This window comes from Tamandua tetradactyla, chromosome 13, assembly GCF_023851605.1.
Source record: "Tamandua tetradactyla isolate mTamTet1 chromosome 13, mTamTet1.pri, whole genome shotgun sequence".
NCBI classification, from domain to species: Eukaryota; Metazoa; Chordata; class Mammalia; order Pilosa; family Myrmecophagidae; genus Tamandua; species Tamandua tetradactyla.
In genome coordinates this window covers 19,677,732-19,702,172 of record NC_135339.1, presented here as the reverse complement: position 1 = coordinate 19,702,172, position 24,441 = coordinate 19,677,732, and the positions used below count along the sequence as shown (strand labels likewise).

General features: G+C 38.7%; 1 protein-coding gene and 1 long non-coding RNA gene across 8 annotated transcripts in view; one reads left to right on the top strand and one right to left on the bottom strand.

Moving 5' to 3' along the window:
* Positions 1-24,441, top strand: part of LOC143653658 (uncharacterized) — an 81,991-nt gene that overhangs the window by 27,976 nt on the left and 29,574 nt on the right. The window lies entirely within an intron of this gene.
* KCNMA1 (potassium calcium-activated channel subfamily M alpha 1) overlaps positions 19,896-24,441 on the bottom strand; it is a 767,272-nt gene continuing 762,726 nt past the window's right edge. For 2 of the 6 annotated variants that reach the window (XM_077124800.1, XM_077124803.1), the window contains exon 29: positions 20,151-20,284. In XM_077124800.1, coding sequence (XP_076980915.1) covers positions 20,260-20,284 — 25 coding nt within the window. In that variant the 3' untranslated portion in view covers positions 20,151-20,259. Of the gene's footprint in view, positions 20,285-24,441 lie in introns of all 6 variants that reach the window. The other 4 variants (XM_077124801.1, XM_077124802.1, XM_077124794.1 and 1 more) reach the window with 4 other exon arrangements.

Genomic DNA, 24,441 nt, shown 5'->3' with positions numbered 1-24,441 from the left:
TCCCCTCTTTTATTCTCTTTCCTATTGATACTGATGGTTTAAGTTTTGACTGCTCTCCCAGTCTGCAAACTTTTTTTTATACTTTTCAAATTCCTCAAGTATTTACTTTCAGTGTTGAGTACAAAGTCTTTATTGATAATTACTAATAATTTAGTATTTAGTTTCAGTGTTTAATAATAAGTAACCAGTCAGAAATATAGTTTCAGTGGTCCTACTAAATCTTGGTTGCCTCTGATAGTCCTATACATAGTGTTTAAAAAATGTTTAAATAATGTGTTTAGCTTGTTCATGTATATTTTTATTCAGATTTACTTCCATCATTTTAATTGTATTTTTTTAACATTTTTTATTGTGAGATATAACATATAATAAAAGTGATACACTCAAAGTATATTTTACAAGCACTTATAGAACAAATTTGAAAGTATGGTATGGGTTACAGTTTCACAATTTCAAGTATTCCTTCTAGCTGCTCTAAGACACTGGAGATTAAAAAGAAATATCAGTATAATGATCCAGTAGCCATGTTCATTTGTTAAGTCCTATCTTCTCTGTTACTACTCCTCATCCTGCTTTGATCCTTCTTCTCCCAATCTTTAGGGATATTTGGGCAATGACCATTCTAACTTCTTCATGTTGAAAGGGAGTGTTGACAGTATGGGGTAGCAACTGGTTGACACTCTTGGAGAGACTGGCACCACTTGGGTTCTGGGTTTATCTGGCCTAGGAACCATCTGTAGGTTTTAGGTTTCTGCAAAATAAGCTGAGTGAGTATGGTAGTTAGATTCAGGTGTCAGCTTGGCCAGGTGAAGGTGCCTAGTTCTATTGCTGTGGACATGAGCCAATGCATCTGTTCCTGATTACATCTGCAGCCGGCTAGGAGGCGTGCCTGCTGCAATGAATGATATTTGATTTAGTTGGTTGGTGCTGAAATGACAGAGCTCAATGTAGCACAGTCCAAGCAGCCCCGCATACCTCATCTCAGCACTCACAGCTCAGCCCAGGCCTTTGGAGATGGAGAAAGGAATCACCCTGGGAAAGTTGTTGGAACCCAGAGGCCAGGAGAGAAGGCCAGCAGAGATCACCCTGTGCCTTCCCACATAAGAAAGAGCCTCATTTGAAAGTTAGCTGCCTTTTCTCTGAAGAATTATATGTTAACTAAATAAATCCCCTTTTATTGCAAGCCAATGCATTTCTGGTGTGTTGCAATCTGGCAGCTAGCAAACTAGACCAGTGAGTGAAACTTTTATAAAGTTTCAGAGCCCTGGGTACTCTTTAGGGTTTACAGGAGTAATGTTGGTTGGGGCTGGGTATACCATGGCAGTTGGCTGAAGCTTGCATAATAGTAACCTCCAGAAAAGCCTCTTAACTCTATTTGAACACTCTTAGCCACTGACACCTTATTTTGTTACATTTATTTTACCCCTTTTGGTCAGGTAGGCATTGTCGATCCCACAGTGCTGAGCCCAGGCTCATCCCTGGGAGTCATGTCCCATGTTGCCAGGGAGAGTTACAATCCTGGACATCATGTCACATAGTGGGGATGGGAATGATTTTACTTGCAGAGTTGGGTCTAGAGATAGAGAGTGAGGCCATCTGAGCAACAAAAGCGATTCTCTGGAAGTAACTCTTCGGCATAAGTACAGATAGGCTTAGCTTCTCCATTACAGAAATAGTGCTTCTTTTCTTTATACTTACAAAAATTATTTTTATGGTTTATTTTTGGTTAATGTATTTTTGCTGCATTTTTTTCCTGTACTGATTTGGGAGCTATACGCACTGTTTCTTTCTTTTAGTGGTTACTCTTAAATTGTGATACTGCATACTAAACTTAATGTCAAAAATTAATCAATTGTCCTTCTCCTAAGCAGTTGAAAGAACATAAGATGTTTTAACTCTGTTTTTTCCTTAGTTTATATTTATTCCTTTCTTTTCTTACAATCAATTTTTCCTTAGATTTTCTGACATATTTAAAATTTCTTTGCTGACCCTTCTTGTATTTCACACTTTCCTTTTGAGATCATTTTCCTTATATGAGGACAAAAGTTGATTCTTTGAAAAGATTAATAAGACAGATCAAGAAAATAAAAAGAAAGGCACAAATTATCAATAGCAAATATATAAAAGTACACATCACTATATATACTACCAACATTAGAAAGATAAGAGGATATTATGGACAACTTCATACTAAAAGTTTTTGAAAATGTACAAGAAAGAGAAATTTCATTTGTAGTGATGTCATAGAACCCCAAAGACAAAGAGAATATCTTCTGTGTAACCAGAAAGAAGAGACAGATCAATTATAAAGGAAAGACAATTAGACTGTTGATACTAAACTAGATAAAATGATTTTTTAATTTTGTCTAATAAAATATTGATTTTATTTTATTAGATAAAATAAAATGAAAATGAAAAAGAAAGGTATTTTCAAACAGGTGAAAACTAAGGGAATTGACCACTGATAGACTCTCCCAAAAGGGTGTTTACATATGGAAAAAGCAAAGCACAAATTAAAAATGAGAGTTAAAGGTACAAATTTAAAATAAGAACATTACATCTCCATAGATCTTTCTGTATTAAAAAGGTAACAAAGTGTGTGATAGTTAGGTTCAGGTGTCAACTTGGCCAGCTGAAGGTGGCTGGTTCTGTTGCTGTGGACATGAGCCAATGGCATGTGAAGCTCATCTGTCGCTGATTACATCTGCAGTTGGCTAGGAGGAATGCCTGCTGCAATGAATGATGTTTGATTTAATTGACTGGATGCTTAAATGAGAGAGCTCAATGTAGCACAGCCCAAGCAGCTCAGCATACCTCATCTCAGCACTCACAGCTCAGCTCAGATCTTTGGAGATGCAGAAAGGAATCACCCTGGGAAAAGTTGTTGGAACCCAGAGACCTGGAGAGAAGGCCAGCAGAGATCACCTGTGCCTTCCAGTGTAAGAACTTCAGTTGAAAGTTAGCTACCTTTCCTCTGAAGAATTATACATTTTTAACTAAATAAATCCCCTTTTATTAAAAACCAATCCATCTCTGTTGTGTTGCATTCTGGCAGACTAAAACAAAGGGTATCATGGAGAAGTTGATACTAAAATTCTTTAAAATATACGTGAAAGAGACAAATTCCTAGAGAAACAATTTTCCAGAACCAATAGAAAGAGTAAAGGAAATCAAAATTTGCTATGTCTATTGAAGATATCAAATCTATAATGAAAAGCCATCTCACAAAGTGAAGTAGTACAGACAGCTTCACCAGTGAATTCTTCCAAAAATTAAGAAAAAAAAAATACTCAAACTCTTATAAAGAATAGAAAAGTGAGAACTTTTCAGATCATTTTTCTCAGGTCTGTGTAGTCTTGAGACCAAGACCTGACAATGAATGTAAAACCTTTACAAAGAATGAAAAACTATAAGATCTCCCTGCTTCTAATGACAAAAACAGAAAATGTCTTTCAAAACTCAGAAAGCTAAATCAAGGCGCATGTATATATGTGACAGTATTGAGAGTGGGAATATGCCGTATACCACAGAGTTGAGGATAGGAATATAGAGAGAGAAATTTCCTAATTGTTCTCAATGGAATTTTTAGAACAAATTACTAGTATGTGATTATTAGAAACAGGAATACCATCTTTGTTTTTGACAGTCAGATTTATGACATTATGTATATTATATTTCATTATTTTTAATGTGAAGATTTTTTAAAATTTAGTTTATATGCTTTAATTTATGACCTTTGAATATTCTGTCACAGTTAGAATACCTCCCCAATCTGGGATATGGTTTTCATGTGTATGTTTTTCTATTACTTTTTCTTCTCTGCAATGATTTTTCCTTTTTTTCATAGGCATGAGATAGGCTTGAAAATGTATCCTTTCTCCCCAACAGCTGCTTTCTTATGTCAGTATCATTTGAATTATCCACCTTTACTCCATTGAAAAGCAATGCAGTCTTTTTTATAGTCTAATAGAGAATCTGGTCTCTCTATTCTGTTCCTTTCATCTGTTTGACAGGTTACACATCAGTGCCACACAATTATTGTTTTATAATGTTTTGCATTTTTAATACAAATGCTTTACAAACAATAAAATTTTCTGATTTTAAGTGTGCTTATATGTGAATTATGACAAATTTGTACCAGTACAATCAAGATATAGAACATTTCTGTTATCCTGACATTTCCCTCTTTTCTCAGTTCAGTCAACCCTCTCCTCCGCCCTTCCCTAGCCAACCACATATCTCTTTTCTATTGCTACAGGATAGATCAGTATTTCCTAGAATTCATATAAGTAGAATAATATCAAATATTTTTTGTCTTGCTTCTTACTTTGCTTTGGCATACTTTGAATTCACCCTTGCAGTTGTTTACATCCCTAGTTCATTCCTTTCTATTATTGTGTACTAATCTATTATATGGCTATTTTGCAATTTATTTAGATAGTCACTCATTGGTGACTTTGGGTTGCTTTAATTTGGAGGTTGTTTTGTTTGTATGTTTGTTTGTCAAGTATTACAATGATTTGGAGGTTATTGTCAATGAAGCTGCTATGAATATGAATATTCAGGTGGATGTTTTTATTTCTAGAAATGAGATCGTTGGGTTTTATTTTGTGTGCATATACAACATTGCTAGACACCGATAAAATATTCCTCCAAGTGGGATTCTCTAACAGCAGTTTATGAGAGTCCTTGTTCCAGGTCCTCACAGCCCTTGGTGCTGTCAGTCTTTTGAATTTTGGCCATTCTAGTGCATGCCAAGTGATATGTCATGGGGGTTTTAATTTGCATTTCTCTAATGATTGATGATATTGAGCGTCTTGTCATTGAACATTTCTTTGTGAGCTCATTGTTAGTATGTCATTTTTTTCGTTTTGTAAGATCTTTTCTTTCATTGTTCTTTTAAATGATTTTTATATTTGTATTTTTGTGATTATATTAGGAGTGTTGTTGACTTTTGTAGGTCAATTTTTTATCCAGTCTTCTTACTGAATTCTTTTATAATGTGTCAGTGATTTCTAATTGATTCTCTTGGAATTTTCATGGATAGAATAGGAATCTGAAAATAATAAAAATCTTATCTCAATTCCCATTAAAAAAAAAATCTCACTTCTTTTTCTTTTTTTCTCAAGGGCAGGCACCGGGAATTGAATCCGGGTCTCCAGCATGGCAGGCAAGAACTCTGCCTGCTGAGCCACTGCAGCCCACCCTCACTTCTTTTTATCATCAGATAAAATCAGCTATATATACTAAACAAGGCTAAATATTACTAGACTTTCTTTCCTGAATTGTCCTTTGAATGGGAAGACTTCTAGAGCTTCCTCATTATGGGTGATGATCATTTTAGTATGAAGTGTATATTACTCTAATGTCAAGGCAATAATCACTGACATCTAGTTTATTATAAGTTTTCATCAAGATTGGGTGTTGGATTTTATCAAATATCTCTCACGGTGTATAGAAATGATAATTATTCTCCTCCCCGATCTATTTGTATGAAGAATTACAATATTATATTCCTAATACCGAATCTTCCTTTATTTTATATACAATGAAGAGTTCATTTTTACAGTGTTTATGATATTAGAATAAATATCATAAGTGAAAATGGGCTCTGTACATATTTACAGTTTTTCACTATAATTTTCAGATTTTTAAAAAAGTGGTTTGAGCATTTCATAAAATAGTTGGAAGCATTATTTCTTTCCCTGTGCTCCGTAATGGATTGTAAATATCTGTTCTTAAATCTTGGGTAGAATTCACCTGTAAAACTAAATAGACCTAAGAATTATTTTGTTAGGAGTGATTGTACTTTGGCTGTTTTCTCCACTGCAACTGGTAAATTTCTATTACTCTCTCTTCTAGCACCAGTTTATATTTTCCAAAGAAACCTCCCATTTCTCCCAAATTCTCAGTTATTTGAATAGTTTAACACACTTGAGAGTCACGTTATTTGTATTTGTAATTATTTCCCATTCATATTTTTTATTTTATGAATTTGTGGTTGTCCTTTGTTATTTCATTGCTTTTCCCTCATACTTTCATAGGATTACTTTTACTTTTTAAATACATTTTTTTTGGGGGGGGGGTGCATGGTCCAGGAATTGAATCCGGGTCTCCTGCATGAAAGGCGAGCTTTCTACCTGAACCACGCATGCACACTCAGGATTACTTTTTTATGTGTATTAATTCCATAACTTTTTGGTCTAACTCATTAATGTCTCTTTAATCTTTTAAAGAAATCTTTTTATTTAATTTCTTTTGCTTTTCTTAAGTAGATTTCATTTTTCTTTTTAACTCTTTGTACTATATCCTGATTATATTTCATTATTTCTTGCATAAATATCTCTGTTTAAGGATACGAATTTTCCTTTGAGTTGTTTTAAAACTATTCCCTAGATTCTGATGTAGCATTTTTTTTTTGCTGCTATTTTAAATAATCCCCAATTTCGGTTTTTATTTTGCTTGAAAACGATTAAATTTCCATGTAGTTTAATAATTTTTCTTTCTTATGTTATTAGCTATTAATTTTCTTATATCAAAACTGTCAGGCATAATTTCTATTTTGGAAACTTATTTAGATTTTGTAGAATAATTTATAATTGATTTTTGATGCTGTTTCATGGGCATCTGAAAAAGAGGTATATTCTGTTTTCAGCAAACGTGTACATGTGTGTATATAAATGTATTTACATATATTTGCACATGCAGACATGCTCGTAGATACATATATATATGTACGTTCACACATTTGTATACATATCTATCTATACATGAAGCTTACGTATAGAACCTTCCTTATTGTTTATCAGTTATTTAAACCTTACTTATTTTTGTCCACTATTAACATCTCCTACCACTAATTTGCTTCTAAGTATTTCTACCTGCATTTCATGTAATTTTCCTTCTCCTAATGTGGTATTTAAGTCTATCTGTGATTGTCAGACCTTTTACTTAGTACACTTATCATAAAAAGTGCCATACTGTTTCTCATTTAATGATTTTTGTCCTGATGTTAACCTTGTCTGATTTTAAGAACCTGTGTCCTCTGCTTTTAATTTTTTTTTAATCTCCAATTGCCCAATATTCTGTTGCACATCCTTTACTTTCAACTAAGCCCTTTTTTTAGTTAACGATGTTATAAAACATATTTTTGGGTTTTACTTTGACACCATAGGTCTTTCTCAAAAATAAAGTTAGTCCTTTTTATTAATTCATATATGTTTGATCTTAGGTTTACTGTTATATTTTGTTATCTTTTCTATTTTTCATTCTCTCTTGTTTATTAATCTCTCGGTATATGTTTGCTTTACTTTTTTGTAGATGCGCTTGTTCTGAAACTTTAGAATGTGTATTTCTCATTTGATTACCACTAGTGTTTCTTTAACAGCAGTTTTATCCTTTGATGTATCCATGAGATGTTTGGGTTGCAGTGACTAAGGGGAGAATGGTAAGTTACAGATCATAATCCTTAAAATTCAGCTTTATGCTTGTCTTGATTTCACCCACTTTCTCACTTTTAACTCCTCAGGAGAGCATGACACCTGCTCCATCAGAAAGAAAGGACCCTTTGTGTGTTGGGGGGAAAAGAAATAGGAAATGACATGAATGTCCTAAAAAAGTGAAAAATTTTGCAACTGACAGAATATGCATAATATAGAATATTTATATTCTTATATTTGTATCTTGTCATCATTGTAAGTCCGATATTTAAAAGGCTATGTGAAATTTATACCAATTAATCTGGAAATAATAAATACATTTTTAATTATGAGAAGCAAGTTGCAAATTCATACTTATTGTATGAATTCCCCCCTTTCTCTCTCTCTCTCTCTTTTTTTTTTTTTGCTAAAACACTTGTTAAACATTTATCATCACATTTAAAAATATTTGCATATGTCAACCCTTTGTTCCTCAATTTGGGGGAGGGTGGTTTGAGAATATATAGAGAGGTGTGAGGAGATTTCTTCTTTATCTTTTCATTGTTCACGGTAAGCGTGTGCTACTTAGGAGATTTTGAAGAAAAATTAAGAAATTAAAGAAAACAACTTTAGGAAGCTCAACCAGAAAAAATCTTGGCAAGCCTGAGATGCAGTGATGATTTGTGTACAGTACTGAATTTGCCACCCTTGTTAAACTATGGACCTGCCAGGCTGGCAAGCACGAATCTTATTCCACAGCCTCCTTCTTCCTATAACTGCACCCTCCAGCACCCTCACAGCACCCTCTATACACCGGCAGGAGGAGGCTGCAAGACTAAGCTGCCTAATTCTAAGGCTTGTGGCTGAATTCTTCCTCACACCTCAACATGGCAACACTGGACCAGTCTCATTCTATTTTGCAGAATCTTTTATATCAAGGCACTTCCCAAGAGAGGATATGTGCTCTGAGAATTTTGTAATTAACTAAAACAAAAGCAATTTATTAATTATAATAGGTAATACATATTAGCAGAACATATTTGAAAGGTATAAGAAGGTAAATTGGGAAAACAAGTCTCTTTCCCATTTCTGTCTCTTTCACCCAGCCTCCCCTCTCTAGAAACAGCCATGCCTAATAATTTCTTCTTTATCCTTTTGGAGGTAGTCTATACAAGCATAAGCCACAGGTAGCATGCTAGATATAATGTCTTTATGTTGCATATGTATTTTTTCATGACAATATAATATACAGATGCTGTTTTATTTACCATCAGTCTTTCAAAGGGCTATTTAGTATTTCATATAAAAAGTAATTTATTTAACCATTCCTCTGATTATTAATTAGGCTGTTTCCAGTTTTCTGTTTCACTTAAAGCTTCAGTGAATATCCCTACACATATATCTTTGTGCACAGATATGATAATAGCTATAGGATAAACTTCCACATGGAATTTCTTTGTACAATGTTTTAATCAAACTTGACATTGCCAAATTATGCCCCCCAAAGGATATCTCAAATCATAATCTTGCATCTGCCATTGAGTCCCTAGTTTTCCACACCCTCTTCAACTTGGGATGTTATATTAATCAGGGCACTTTTGACTGCAGGTAACTGAACATTCAACCTAAAATGGCTTAACTTATAAAATGAAAAGTCACTGGGTGGTTGATTCAGCAGCTCAACATCATCACCCAGAACCAATGCGCTTTGCATTTTGCTGCTTTTCTATGTTCAGCTTGTTGACGATGTTTGTTGGCGATGTACATGGTCAAAGGGTGGCTGCAGTTATTTTAGGGGTTGCATACAACCTCAACAATAATAATGTACAAAGTGAAAAGCAAAAGTCCCTCATACCTTTCTTAATTCTTCTCCTCTACTTCCTGGTCTACCCTGATAATCACTGATTATGGTTTGATTTGACTTTCTTCCAAATTTTAATGAATGTCTAAATATATATCTAATTTATCTAATTATTTAACCTAAGTGGGATCATACTATACACTTCATGTCCCCCTGTATGTTTCATTTAAGTGATTCAAAGACACTTCTCCATGTCAACATAGACCAGGATTCAGCAAACATCTTCTGCAAAAGGTCAGATAGTAAATGCTGTACGCTTCACAAGCCATATGGGGTCTATTCCAGTTACTCAACTCAGCTATTGTGGCAGCAAAGCAGCCATAGACAATAGACAGATGAATGGGGAGGATTGTGTTCCATGAAAGCTTTATTTACAGAAACAGGCAGCAAACCATTGTGGGCCCAGGAACCATAGTTTGCCAACACCTGTTACAAGTGAATCCAACTCACCTTTTTGCTGGATACCTAGTGCTCCATTGAGAAGATGAATACATTTCACTTAACTAAGTCCCCCATTGATTTTTACATCTTTTCTAATAGATGTCACTGAACCAAGTGCTAATTTTCAACTAGCTGGATTAGCTGATGTTCCTTATCTGTCCTCCTGCAAACATGCTAACTGCTCTCTATGGCATCCTGAAATGCTCTGCCTAGCTGGGTAGTCTTTACTACTGCCCCCCAACCCAACCTCCACCCCATTGCCTTTTGAACTCACCATTGAGCTGTATGCACTGATAGACTTGGTCCCAAACTTATTTAAACATTTATACTCATTGTAATATTCAATTTAATTAAATATTACATTGACTGAAGGAATGGATGAACTAAAAGATTGTTGATTCTGTGAAAACTAAGTTGATAACTTTTAAAAGAACCGATAAGGTGAATTGCTTTGCAGAGAAACCTTCAAATTAGGTGCAAATGAGAAAACTGCAAATGACTGAAAACCAAGGGGCATTTGTTGGGCAGTGGGCCTTAAAGCCCCCACATTAGCTTCCTGGAAAGGGCTGTCTGGGCTGAGGCATGGCCCTCCTTTCTCTGTGCTTCTCAGAAGCTGGACTTGATACTTGGACAGCTTCCTTCCCATAGGTGCCCCACACTCCTGCCTTGCTGAATCATCTTTCCTAGGTCTCAGGGACTGCGTTTCTCTTATTTTTAGCCTGTGTTTTCAGACTTTCTGGGAGTGAAAGGATAGTGAGTGTGAGATTTTGTTTCCTCCCTTAAATGTCCTGTCCATTAACGTTTAAAAAAGCACCCAAACCATGTTTACATTTTGATGTCTTCCATGCTTTATTTCCTTAGCATACTGTCTTTTCTGCTCCCCTATTTCTTTTCCCAGGCAGAATCTATCTTCTCTGACATAGTAAAGCAGTTAACATTGATTCTGGTGAATGGTTGTCTTTGATTTTTGCTACAGGGAGATTGTAGTACAAATTCACATATATTGTTTTCTCAACAAATAGAAAAATATGTTCCACATCTATCGTGCTGGGTATGCAACTCACTGTCTCATTTCTTTTATTTGCTTTATCTGTCACTGTCGATCTTTTCCTAATACTTCATCCTTTATGCAGATTCCTTTCTTGGAGCAAAATTTGGCAGTGGAGTTTGCCTAACTAATGGAGACCATATGCTCTGCAATTACATTCCCCTAAAACATCCAGATTTGTTAGCAAATATTGGAGAAGGCAAGTTGAGAAATTGGAGTGCAAAGGACTGTCAGGAATTGGGACATTCTGACAGGGAAGCATGCCTGTGCTGACCCCCCCCGGGAATGTGTTCTGGTTTGGGCTGTTGTGAAAAGAAGAGTTTGTTCGTGACAGCGTCAACCAATTGGTAGATTAGTCTTCAAATGACTAAGTGACCCTCTTAGGCAATCCCAATAGCACACGGTACTTAGCCTTACAGGTCGGTTCAGCACATGACAGTTAACCTGTCTATTTGTTGACCCCTTCCTCTTTAGACTGGAGGACAGGGATTATGACGTGACTCATTATTGTGTCCCTGGCACCCAGTAGCGGTTTGTGAATGTAATGGCATGTGGTAAATATCTGACTAATGAATGAATGAGACACTCTGTAGACGATATTAAATAACAAGCATTTATATTTTACATATGCTCACACACATATACCTTACACAGTTTCTTCACCTCTTACAGACTGAACCAGCCCTAACCTTGGAGACCTACCCTCTTCAAACTCCCAAGATTCTGGATGAGATTTAAATCATGGCTGCAAAACTGCAGCGCAAGCCCTTAAGATGTCTTTTTGCTTCATCTGTCACCCTTTTGGAGGGGAGCGTGGGACAGGATGAGTAAAACTTTTAGCGGTTGGTCTTGGGTTTTGATAAGGGGAAAAGAACTTTGCTTCTCGGTACAGACGGCAAGAAAGGGTAACTAGCTTGGGAGTAGCTGGCTCTGGAGAGAAACATCCTAGCTTCCAAGGACCTGTCTGACAGAGCCTATAACTTTAGAGGGCTGTGTTCTAGAGTTGTCTGGAGGAACACGTGGGCCCTCTGGGCAACAGGGCAGACTCTGGTCCTGGCGTGCCTTGTAGGTGTCCTTGGGCATCACATCTAATGACAGTGGCTCTTCCTGCCCCTAAGTGCCCAGGAAGTCTTGGGCTGGTACATGCTGACCACCCTCCTGGCAGTGCAGGGTGTGTCTGCTCTCCCAGCTTGCAAGGCAAGCCCAGGGCTCCTAGGGTTTCACAGCTTTGCCTTTATCAGAGAAAGAGAAAGCAGTCAGACGAGATCTCCCCTACCCCATGGCCATGTGACAGCTGTAAAGACACAAGAAACTCTTTTTTTTTTAGAACACAAATACATAAATCTTTAATTTGCGAAAAATACAAAATGAAACCATGTACAAGTTATGTACAAACCCTTTTTACAAGACAAGAGAGTTATCACTGGTTGTTACAGATGACAGAGTTGGGTAGATCATTTCAGAGCACCAGCATTTATTCTCTCCACCAATTCCCATTAGGTCACAGTAATAATAATAATAACAATAACGATAATAATAATGGCAACATTCGTAAGTTCGAGGGACAGATGAATGAGCCATGCTCTTTTCCCTTAATGAGTGTGTAGGCTGAACTCTGTGTATATATGCTTTTATTTTTTTCTTTGTCTCCTGAAGAAACCTTGAGTACAAGGTTTCCTTTCAGCATCTGGGTAGTGGGATGTGGGCCAGAAGGTTTAAGCAGGATGTGATTGTGCCACCTGGGAATGGAACATTTTTAATTACAATTTCCAGACAGGCCTTGGTTTACGTTTGAAGCATTGCAGTTCTAGTCAAACGGGTCTCAGGCTATACTCAGCGGAAGGAAGGAAAGGAGAGAGAGCCTCTCTCTGGGGTGGACGCCGCTCTGGTTTTAGTGTCAACCTTGTTGTCCAGACTCCCTTACCTGCTCACTGCCTCCTCCACTGAAATCCCATGTGAGGAACGCTCCGGGTGGCTCTGGCAAGTGCGTGTCAGTGCTGCGTATACATTTCCATCTAATATTCTAAACAGTGGGGCCTGGTAATGCTTCCTAAACAAAACACACTGGGGAGCTATGGTGTCATTTTCATTCCTGTCCTGTTGAATGGCATAGTTTAGGAAAAGAAGTAATAAAGAAGTCCTACAGGAGGTAAGTGGACCAAACAAAATCTTCTTTAAATTTTAAGTCTACCTGGAAGCAAGGTCAGCTTTCACTTGGCCAAAAAACCTCTCCTCAGGCTGCTTGTCCAGAAAAGCCACCAAAGTGAGATGATCCATAGCATTTTTCGTTTTAAGAACTCTAGATCCAAGCTGCCAGCGTGTGTGCGGTTCTGTAATGGAATGGGGAATGATGTAGTGACATGTAGGAGGAAATGCGAAAGAAGATGTGCACCCCAAGAGCCCGCTCTTTTGGGTCCTTCTCCAGCTAAAATGCCAGTGATACAATCCCCCGTCCAGCCTTCATTTCCCATGGCAACCATAGGAAGAGACACTGGCCAACTGATGGCCCACTTATGACAGTTCAGGCCTCATGACAAGCCTTAGGGATAAAGACAAATAAGCAAAGCTTCTGCCATTGTCAAGTGAGTCATTTTACTTTTGAGTCATGATCTCCAATGTCCTTAAATTCCAACCTCATAGATGACCTATCCTCTGTTTCATGAAGTTCTCTCATTTCTCATTTTCCTGACTCTGGAGCAGCTTTGGTCTCCTGTTCCAAGAGCAGGTCCCTTTTGTCTACTTTGTTTTATTCCTTTTGGCCCCTGAAAATATGGTCATAGCCTCTGAACACTACTCTGCCAGCTGATCTTGTGTAGCTACAATTTCTTTTTTGCAGAGCTCACCATGCTCCCTGCTGTAGTAGTACTTCTTTGGATCCGAGTTCTAAATCTGTAGGGCCTGCTGAAACCACTCTCCTCAGCTCCACTTTCCCCATCCCTCTTGCCTTCCAGTCATTCCATTATGAATAGCCTTCTCTTTCTTCCAGTCTAGATGAATCCAATACAACAATTCTTAGTTGCCTTCTGGCCCCCCTTCCTTTACTTTACTTCTTTCTGACTCCTTGGCAGATTCTGGCCTCAAGGTTCAGATGAAGTTTTCCTTTCACAAAGAACCTTTCCTACACCATTCTTTCCATAGTCAGTGCCTCAACATCCAGCTGCCCCTACGATACCAACCAAATCCCACATTTCCGGAACAATTAGGATCCACAACACTTGCTGTGTAGAACATGCACATTCAAAAATTATTTACTGAACACCAATTTGTTTAACATGATTTTTCTTAGGTAAGCAAAACTTCCGTTCTCAATTAGGCAGGTATGCTGCCATCTTCTAAAGGCCTTAAATGGGAATGTGCACAAAGTAGCTCTTCAATGCATGTTCATTAACTTTCCCTACCACAAACCTGATGCTCTTTGCTTTCAGACCTGGAACGTTGCCCCTCTAACTTATCTAACTCCTCTCTTTTTTGGCCAAACCTAAATCCACTTTTCTCTAGGAGGCTTATCTTTCTGTATCACTTCAAACCAGACCATGTATCCTTGTGTGAGCTCCTGTCATTTTGAAAGGTGGTACTATGAAATTGGGGCTTACTCTTCACTCTAATGGCCCAGCGAGTGCATTTTGTCTTTTTAAATGGATTATAAACCTGTTGACAGCAGGACCTGCATCATCCTCATTTCTTATGTCCCTTCCATTCCCTTTACAAATGTTTATGGAATGCTAACTGGTTACTAAGCAATGGCTACCTGATTATCTGTCAGGATGTTTTATTAATGGGAATTTATAATGGCAGTTCTAGACTATTGATCATGGTCTGCAATCTGTTGATGGCTGGCCCTGTATTCTTGCTAAAATAATATCTAGAAAACAGTATGCTTGGCAGGTTTTTAAAAATATGACGACCTATTCCTTCTTTTTAACCGAATTGTGAGTCTACTGCTAACCTTCCGGTAAGTCAGTAAAAGAGGGATGTGCTTTGAACAGACTGCCTCATGACAGGGAGCAAGACCTGTAATGAAGGAGGTACTGCACGTGTTGAGCAGTCAGCTTGCAGCGCACACTCTCTAAACCTCCATGCTGCTGTGTGTCCTCTCACAGTGACTTCCAAAACCTGACGTCTCCAAACTTTCACAGGCGTTGGCATCTATCACTCTTCGTTCCTTTCAGTGGCTTCCTATGCTTTTCTAAATCAAGTCCCAACTGCTTAGCTTGGCCCTTTCTAGCCCTTTTCAAAAAGTCTGCATCCTAATATCCATCAGCTCCATTACACAAACTAGTAACCACAGATGAGAAGATGTGTGTTGAAGTTACATTCCGACCAGTCTGTCATTAAGCCCCCTTTCCCTACACTGTCCGCATACCTCTTATCTCCTCTTCAGTCATCTATTTCCAATGAAATGTCATTAAGTGTTAACATTTCTGTGAATTCTCTACCACCCATATAGTCGTAATGCAAACTCCTCCTGCTGTTCCACCCCAAACACTAGCTCCTGACACCAGTGCATGTCCCTGGCTGGTAGTCCCTTAAATCCTGTGTATATCCTTTAGGTTTTGTTTCCTTCCCAGCAGCTTGCAGTCTGATCTGAATTTGGCCTATCTTTAGATGCAGCATTTTATCCCCATCTTCATGCTAAAAAGTGAGGCGGGAAAAAAGAATTTCTGGTGAAGAACCTCTAACACAACATTTCTTTCCTAGTCTACCCAAGTGGGGTGTGATATTATACAGCCTCAAACTGTTGTAGGTTTTCAAGAGACTTCTCTTTGGGCACACAGGCTCCCTTCTCTCTCTCTGCATGTTTTGAGCTAGCACACCACAGGAACAGCAACTGCACTCTATAGTTTCTTGGGAAGTAAAATTAAAAGAATTCTCTGGATTGTCTAAATTTTATGGCAACATTGAAAATATTAACAGTGGATACTGCTTGGGCAACACCCATTGGAACATTCTCCCCATAAACATATTAACGACCCCACTGGAGCAAGCTGCCTGGAAACCATTGCTGTTACTACTCCCTCATAAATGAATCCAAAGAGCTTCATCTCTTCAAATGACCATGGGATTCAAATGTGAAATCATGTCTGCAGGACAGAAAAAAATGCCCTGGGGTGAGTAGGGGAGGGGCTGAAAAGTAACTTATCAGATGGATTATAAGTGAATTCTCTTGCTTAAGAAGGTGAGTCAAGTCATGATTAGTGAAGGCTCTTCCAAGGACCACCGAGATTGGTGATTTTATCACTATTCTCATAGCAGGGACATAGGAACAGAATTTTAAAAAGTGGACAAATTCTGCACTGATTCTTAGTGTCCAAGTTGAATGGATTTGTTTAGACTCAAGATGGTTCATAGCCAAGTCAACTGGCTTGATGCTCTTTCTCGTTCATCCTCATTCCCTTACTTTCTCCCCCTCCCTCACTTTATTTCTCCCTTCCCATGCCCTCCTTCCTTTACTGAAGTTTTCTTTGACAAAGAAGAAATGAGATCAAAATGAAAACTATGCATATAATAAGTACAGAGATGGTTAGTATATTAAATAAAGAAAAAAAAACAGAGGACATGAAATGAAGTTAGAAGACCAGAAGCACAGATCCATGTGGGGAAAGATAACTGAGGAAAACTTTAGGAATATGGGGATTATGAGCCTTTGACTAAGTACTAGGAATTGGAGATGGGTTAGAGATGAAGAAATGAACTGAAGCTGGACCTTGGGCCAAGAAAAAGGGCAGACATGAATGAGATTGAGAAGAAAACACGAGAGATATCTGATTAGTGTCTTTCAGGTGAATTTGAATTTTGCAATCTGCACCTGGAACGTGAGGAGACTCCGAAGTGTGAAGCACAAAAACGAACCTATCCTGTGACCAGAGCAGAAAAACGCACCATACCTTAGGGTCAAGACTACTGCCTGAGTGGCGCAGCGAGAAGGACCATTATTCTTGAACAGGACAAGACCATCTCCAAGGGCACGGCTACGGGAGGCAGCTGCTTTCCTGATGCTGCCCCCAACTTAGATCCCAGACTCAGGTCTGAAACTTCAATGCCATTCAAATGAACGGTTTCACTTACAGCTGAGGCCCTGAGACTCAAAGGGTTAAGAACTATTTTCAAGGTTCATAGCTAGTTATACATGGAGGTGGTCTTTGAACCGTTGCATGAGACCACAAGTAGGAAACTTGGGGTCCTTCCCCTTTCAAAATGAAAATATCCCCAATTCTCTAATGCTTTCTCTCACTCTGCCCCTTTTGATCAAAACAGGTCAAATTCCCTATTTTGATCAAAGTCTTCAATTATATTTCTTACAAATTACATCATTAGATGCCCTGAGCCATAAAGGAAAGCTTCTCCGGGGTGCTCCCCCAGAGGTCTTAGTCACAGTCACTTTTATTTAAGGTCCTTTTGGCTGGTTCAAGGTGGTGTTTTAAAATCAAAATTGCCTCTTTAGAAAAAAAGTTTTCTTTATGAGAAAGGGGATGGTGGTGATGAGGCATTTATAAGGAGGCGCTTTCTACTTTGTCAACAGTCTGCTGTTGAGGCTTTGATTCCCAGAGTACCTTTGAGTTATTAGTTTAGAAATTAGTTTCTTAAGAACCCTAATGGGGGATATCAGAACCTCATCATGTGGACCATACCAAAGAACAACAACATTTGTCTATGCTGGATTTAGGCAGAAAGAAGGGATTGTGAGAGTAGAGATGGGATAAGCAATCCCTTGGGGGCCAGAAATAGAAACAAATCAGGAAAGTCTCACATGCCCTGAAGCCCTTCAATAGCCTTACAAATCTTATTTCTGTTTCCATTTCACTTTTGACTTCCCAGGCACCAGTTCAGTTTTTGCCAAAGGGACTACCAACTAGTCATTCTGCATATCTCCTAAGAAATAACAAATGCCCCACTTTATTTTATGGTCCAGAACAATTCATCATTACCAAGACAAAACAGCGTGAGTTTGTGGCTTTACTTTAGAAGGAAATGGAATGCTATTAGTTTGCTTTATAGAACTTATGAATGAAGGTAAGCTCTTTGCTATTTCCTATAGCAAATCACCGTAGTCATTACAGTTTAGGAAAAAGTGGTTTAGATTCAACTAAATAGCCAGATATGGACTTAAGATCAGGAAACAGTTTGCATTTCTACTTCCAGACTGCCATGTTATGCGGAAACAAGGTGTAGTGGGCATGGAGGCCTGGGTTTCTCAAACATTGGCCACTATTGCCTGCTGGAGGAGACAAAACAGATATGGCAAACTCCAAGCTATTTATTGAGAACAAGACTGAAGAAGAGCCCACTATAGCTCATGAGGGAAAGAAGAGGTTGGATTGATACGGATGTACTAAGGTGGCGCCAATGCAAAATCATTCCTGAAAGCTAGGCCTTCTTTCATGTAAAGTTGTCAAAATCTCATAAGGGATTCACCCTACAAACCCATTTTACTTCCTTGGGAAACCAGGAAATGTTTATATGCCTAAATATAGACTGTTGATGTCATTTTAGTCTGCTGTATAGACTCGTGGTTTATTATAAGTAGTTTTCAAGAATCCACGTGGATTTACGTTATATTCACAATACTTTTATAGAACTAGTTCTATACGATGTGACGACAAAGTGACCACAGCCTGACAAGTCACTGCAGGACAATGCCGACAAGGCGGAAGCACAACTACACTGGCTCTGCAGGGAGTGGACAGACGTGGGAAGCTCTTTGCCTATATTGCTAATTGGAGTACTTAGAGGATATAGGTTTTCATGGTGATTTCATCGCTTTGCTCTGATCAGTTTCACTAATATAACTAGATACCATGGGGTCATGGCCTAAAGAATTAATGGGATAGATAACATGGATCTTTAGGGGCTATTTTAGTTTGTTTGGTTTCTTCAAGTGTCCACAGTTTTACATTTTTTTTACATTTTTAAGAATATAAAAATCACTATCACATCCATGCTTTTCCAGAGACCCTGATGCTTGTATCAAAGATTGATAATTTTTGAAGGTGAAAGGCTTGTTAAATTGTTTGGAACGTAACAGTTGCCGGGTGACTGTACACTGAGCATGCAAGCAACAGCAGAACCCTGAGACATCATAATAGCGGCTGATGGCTAGAAAAATCTTTTGACCACAGTTTGAAGTGGGTGGTACATCTGATTTCATTGCTGGCAATTTTCAAAGGCCCTTTCTACCAGTTCATATTAAATGCCTCCATTGCATTCTCTGTTATTATCATTTATTAAATTGTTGTAGCAAGTTTGTGTGTTTTGTCCCAGCGAGTAAAGGAAAGCCTACAAATTAAAATCTGGAAATATTCTGGCTTTCAAATAAAAAGCTAGTTAAAGAATAAATGAGTTATAGTCTAATGTGAAGCCAAACTATATTCATTGGTGCTTACAAACATTCAAGATAAAAGCTCTGAGATTTGGGGAGTGGGAGAAAGTCCACTAGACTCTTCCAACGTTGAAATTATTTGCTTGAGTGATTTGGAAGCATGGAATGAGACGCACAACAGCATGTAGGAGTCCCCACTGCTAGAACAACAAATAGACCAGTGTCTTGTGTGCACCTTGTCTTCAGTTTCCACATCCCAGGCGTGTTCACAAATCTCCTGGCATCATTAGATGGCCGGGTAAATCTGTTCTGGCAACTGTAGAAAAGCTGCAAGAAGGCCTTCCTTTTAAATATATGCAGAAAGGGATAACACATACAGAATGAAAACTAAAACTAAAAAGTAGGACTTTCAATTGTGAAAATAAATAAGTTTCCATTTATTAAGAGCTGGTGTCGATGCAGATCAAAATATATACCCATCCAGGAAAGGAACAGGTACTCACCTGCTCCCTTTTCTCTTCTCTCTTTCTTTCTTTTTTTTTTTTGGATTTACCAAAATACATAGTTGTTTACATAGTTGGACTATGTTTTGAAAATAAAACACTTCCCTTAATTACAATTAATTTGGTGGTGACCATCATTCTCCTCAAAGAAAAAGAGAGGAAGGACAGAAATATGTATTAAGGAGTCTGGCCACTGATTCCTTTTGATTTTGCATTGTTCTGATATAGGGGAGATATTTGACAATGGAAAAAAAGAAAAATATATTTTCTTTCTAATAAATAAAAATAATTTAAAATGCTAGAGGCTATACATGACCATCTTAGTATGTCCATTTATAAATGAAATCATTTTCTTTCCAAAAATACATGGAAGCAATATTCAAGGCAGACAAAGAGAAAGACCTGTCTACTTTATTTTTCTTGCAATTCTTGCTTGTCCTAATGGTTCCACCAGTGATTCAGCATATAAGAGGAAGAAAAGTCACGTCACCATTTATGAAGTTTGTCAGGCTTTAAAAAAATAGTTGTGGTCTCCTGGGAGTCAACATTCATCTTCAACTTCTCTGATTGGTGGAATCAAGCTGCTTGTGGATTTGTATTGGTTGATCTGGTTAGCCATGTGAGTACTCATGGGCTTGATTTGAATGTTTCTGGGATAGGCATTATCCGGTTCATCTGTAAACCATTTCTTTTCTGCTAAAGGACAAAATGGATAGAGAACAGAAGGAGAAATGAGAAGCTTAATTAGTCCTAGGGTAAAGCCTTTGGAAAGTACAATGAAAAATGCCAAAAGATAACCGATAGAAGCTGATGGTGAGTAATTGCTAAGAGAGATGGGAGATCCCAGAACCTTAAACCTACCTCTGTTGCCTACAGCAAGTAATGACCCACATGTGCTATACTGAACTTGGAGGGGCATGGATGGACCTCAGAAAATAAGGAGAGGTTGGAAGATGGACTTTGGCACTGTTCCCTGGCATTCCTTTAGTGGCCCGAAAAGCCTGGGTGGGGAGAAGATGTTCAATACATCAGAATATTGGGTATGAACATCTCTCCTGAAGGAAGACTTGTGCATCCATTGATTTGAGTGGAATATGGAAGGACAACGTTAAGAATCTTCTGCAGAATCACCTTCCCCCAGCCTTTACTTGGCTGTGCTTGTAAGAGGCAAAACTTTAAAGTGTGTTTCAATTATGTCACTATTCTGTTTCTTCTGTAGCCACCTCTGGGATCTTAAGGCAAGCCCACTGAATTTTCTGGCCAGTGAGAGTGAAAATCACAATAGTGACCTGTATTTTAAGAGATTTTTGAGATGGCTTTTATTTTGAGAAAGAAAACTCTGTGTCAGCACAAAGGTATGAAAAGAATTCCTAGAAGCAATAACTTAACTGACAATAATAGTTCAACTTGTCCACAAGGGAGCTGGACAAAGTCTTGGCATTTTATTTCTACGCTAAATCCAGAAATGGTTGAGGGGATGCTGAGTCATGGTATTCCAGGGTGGGGTGAGAATGAAAAAGGCCTAGCATTCTTCTTTGCACTGCAGGGCCCTTCTATCACACTCAGCCCTCATCCCTACCACTTTCTAGGATGGAAATTTTCTGGGAAATCAGCCATGTGTATAGAGAGAGGCCAGGTAATAGGGCATTGTGAGTTGAGAATCACAGGTCTCATTTTAGGGGCTGAAGAAAAGAAAAGGGAAAAGCTACGCTTCTCCGTTGGCAAGTACACCCACAGCCTTAGAGACAATACCCTCTGTGGTTTCCTTTTCTGCCTACCCAACAGTTCCTAAATGCCTTGTCTGTGGTGCTGGACAGATTTATGTATGAAAACTTCTCATCTGGCTCATTGGGAGAGTGTGTGTGGTGTGTGCTTATACGTGTGTCCATTGGGCAAGCTGATTATAAATTTAGCATCTCTGATCAACTGTAACCACTCTGCTTAATTTTCCTTGGTCATATCCTTTCTTTTTTTGCTCTTTTACGTGTTCTGAGCCCTGGTTGCTGGGGCTGAGGTGTGCCTGGGTGACAGTCTTGCTACTCTTTGTTCAGCAGCTCAGTTTACCCACAGTAAACTTGCTGCCTCTTGGGTCTTTCTCTTCCCCCTCTCCTGCTTTGGCTCTCTCACCTATTATAATTAAGTTCACTTTGATTCGAACAGATTGGACGATAGGAATTCATAATGCTACAGCCTCACAGTGAAGCTAACTGATTAAGTGCTTTAAATTATTCCCCCTGACAGAATGATAAAGTTACAATCTGTTCTGAGATGATCTACAGCTTGCCAGAGTCCTACAGCTTCTTTCTACATTCATTTATCTTTTTGTCAAGCAGTGGGTTTTTTTTTTTCCTTTCCTAAGCTTCAATTCCATAGATCTTTTAAAGTCATCAGCACATCTGAATTATTAATGAGGCTTTAGAGGCAAGATTCCTGATGGGACGGTTAAAAAAGGTTGTATAGAAATCTAGGACTGTGTACACATCAAAATAATTTCAGCTCCATTTAAAAAACCATTTAGTTCAAGTGTGACATAGATGAACCATTATGCATTTGTGGAAACCAATTTTTTGTGATCTACGATTAAACTAACCTTTCAGAGAAGAGTAAAGTGTGATGGTTATCATGTTTTAAAAGCATTGCCAGACTGCTGAAACAATTTCAAACTATGACTTTTTCAGATGGTTTATGTGTAAAGATGATTTTTAGAGGAGTTGAGCCTGGTATTTGTATTCTGTTTGCTTGAGCTGTCCTTGGTTTTGCTTGTGCTGCTCTGTGAATGGATTTTGCAAAGGGATTTAGTGCTAGGTCGGAAGGGAGAGTGAACTCGGCTGATGGAAATAAGTTGGTCTTTTGGGTGAAAGACCTTAGACAGCTGCAATTTGCGGAAATTTTTACAACTGCTGTGGAGAATAATTGTTCAGAATTTAGTCTTTCCAGTTCAATTCAAAGTTGGCATTTTGACCTTTCACAGCACCGAGAATATCAGTTTCCTTCTGCTGTCTGTAAGAAAAGGAACATTATTTCCCCCTTTCAGCTTCTCTCTCCCCTTTTGAATTTCTTGCCATGAAAAATCTCAGCCGAGTGGCCCTGTGTTTGAGCCATGCGGCTTCAACACAAGTAAATGGTGGCGTGTTAAACACACCCTACCGAGGAGCTGGGGTATTCACTGTGCCCGGCACCAGCTTAATTCTGGCGCCTCACAAGATATAAATGCATGTGCTGTTGAAGATTTGGTTAGATGGGATGCTGAATAAATGGAAATATCACTCTGAGCATTTTGCTAATGTGTCTGGTGGCAAAAGTATTTTTATGAAGGGATTCTCCCAAAGAGCTTCCGAGGAACACATGCTTTTATGATCCCAATCGCTCAGCTTCAGCAGGAAGCACTTTAAAGGTGGCAACGGCAACTTGGCTTATTGAGTCTTGCCTTCCAAAGACGAAATGGACAATGAGTGACTACAAAATAGGCTATGAGGAAGAGGACTCAGAGAAGGAATTCACATTATAGCTGAAGCGATGGAAGATAAAACCAAATCCCTGAGTTCAGCTCCTCTCCTGCTCTTGTGCCCCATGCCAGAAAGATTTCCATGGACTTGACGTTCGTTCCTAACATCGTCAGAGAAACTATCGATTTGGTTGTGAGTGCCTCCTCACTGTCAGAGGAAATTAACTCCATTTGTTAATAAGCTTCTTAAGGATGCGATGCATGAATATACATCACTGTGAGTATAATGCATGATCTTCCAGAATTTTCTACCACACTCCAGTGAGGAAAGGAGGGTCATTTCACAGCCTGTGGCAAGTAGGCTAGTAGAGCCAAGAGATGCTAGTAGAGCATCCATGGTCTGAGCTCTCTACCATGGGCCAACAATGAGGTGTAGGCCAAGGAGATGGTCTGGGGTAATCATTTAAGGTCAAGCTGACCTGGCCTTCTTATGTACGAATTGCATGGCTGTCAGCATGTAATTACTTAATTTCTTAACATCAGTTGCTCCTCTGTACAGTAGGGCCTTAGGACCTTCCTCATATTGTTTCTGATAAAATGAGCTAATGCATATGAAACGTCTACCACAGGTCCATATACGTGGTAAGTATATATGAGATGTTAACATTATTGATACTGTTGTTAATGTTAGCTGATTTGACATATAGCGGCTAAATTCCTAGACTTATGCCATGCTGGCTTTGAGTCAATCTTTGGCTCAGATTCTTGGTCTTTCACTTGGAGATAAGCAGCATATATCTCTGAGGTTTTTGTGAGGATTTCCTGTAACTATTTGTAAACTGCTTAGATGATGCCTGCTGCATAGAAGGTGGCAAGGTGTTACCTGTTGGTATGACATTAGCCATAATGTGAGTACTTTCTCATACTAAAGGGCTAGGTAAGGATGGTGGTGGCTTTCAGGTGTGATTTCAAATGATGCCCTTCAGCAGGGGGTAACTGGGGTGTATACATTATGTGCTGGCCTGGAGAATGTGGATTGTGGCAGTAGAGATGACAGAGGAGGATTTGGTTGGGGAGTCTTCGTTTGGGGGCTGAAGGAGATGAATGGGCAGCCTGGTGTTACTTTTGGAGAGGTTAGGGCTTTTGCTCTTGCATGGTGCCCTTGTGTCTCTGAGATATTGGCTTTCTCTGGACAGGCACCTGTCCTACTGGAGAGTCACCAGCGTCTTCCATAGCTAGCTTCATCACTGGGACTGTGGGGCTCAGAACAAAAGTCAGGATTCTCTCCAGGCATGCAGCTGTGGGTCAGCAGGGATCTGCTGAGTAGGCTGTGGCAGGGAAGGGCCCCAGTTTTCTGGGTGGGTGGAAGGATGTGGGTTGATTGAGTGCCGGAAGCCAGCACAAGGAG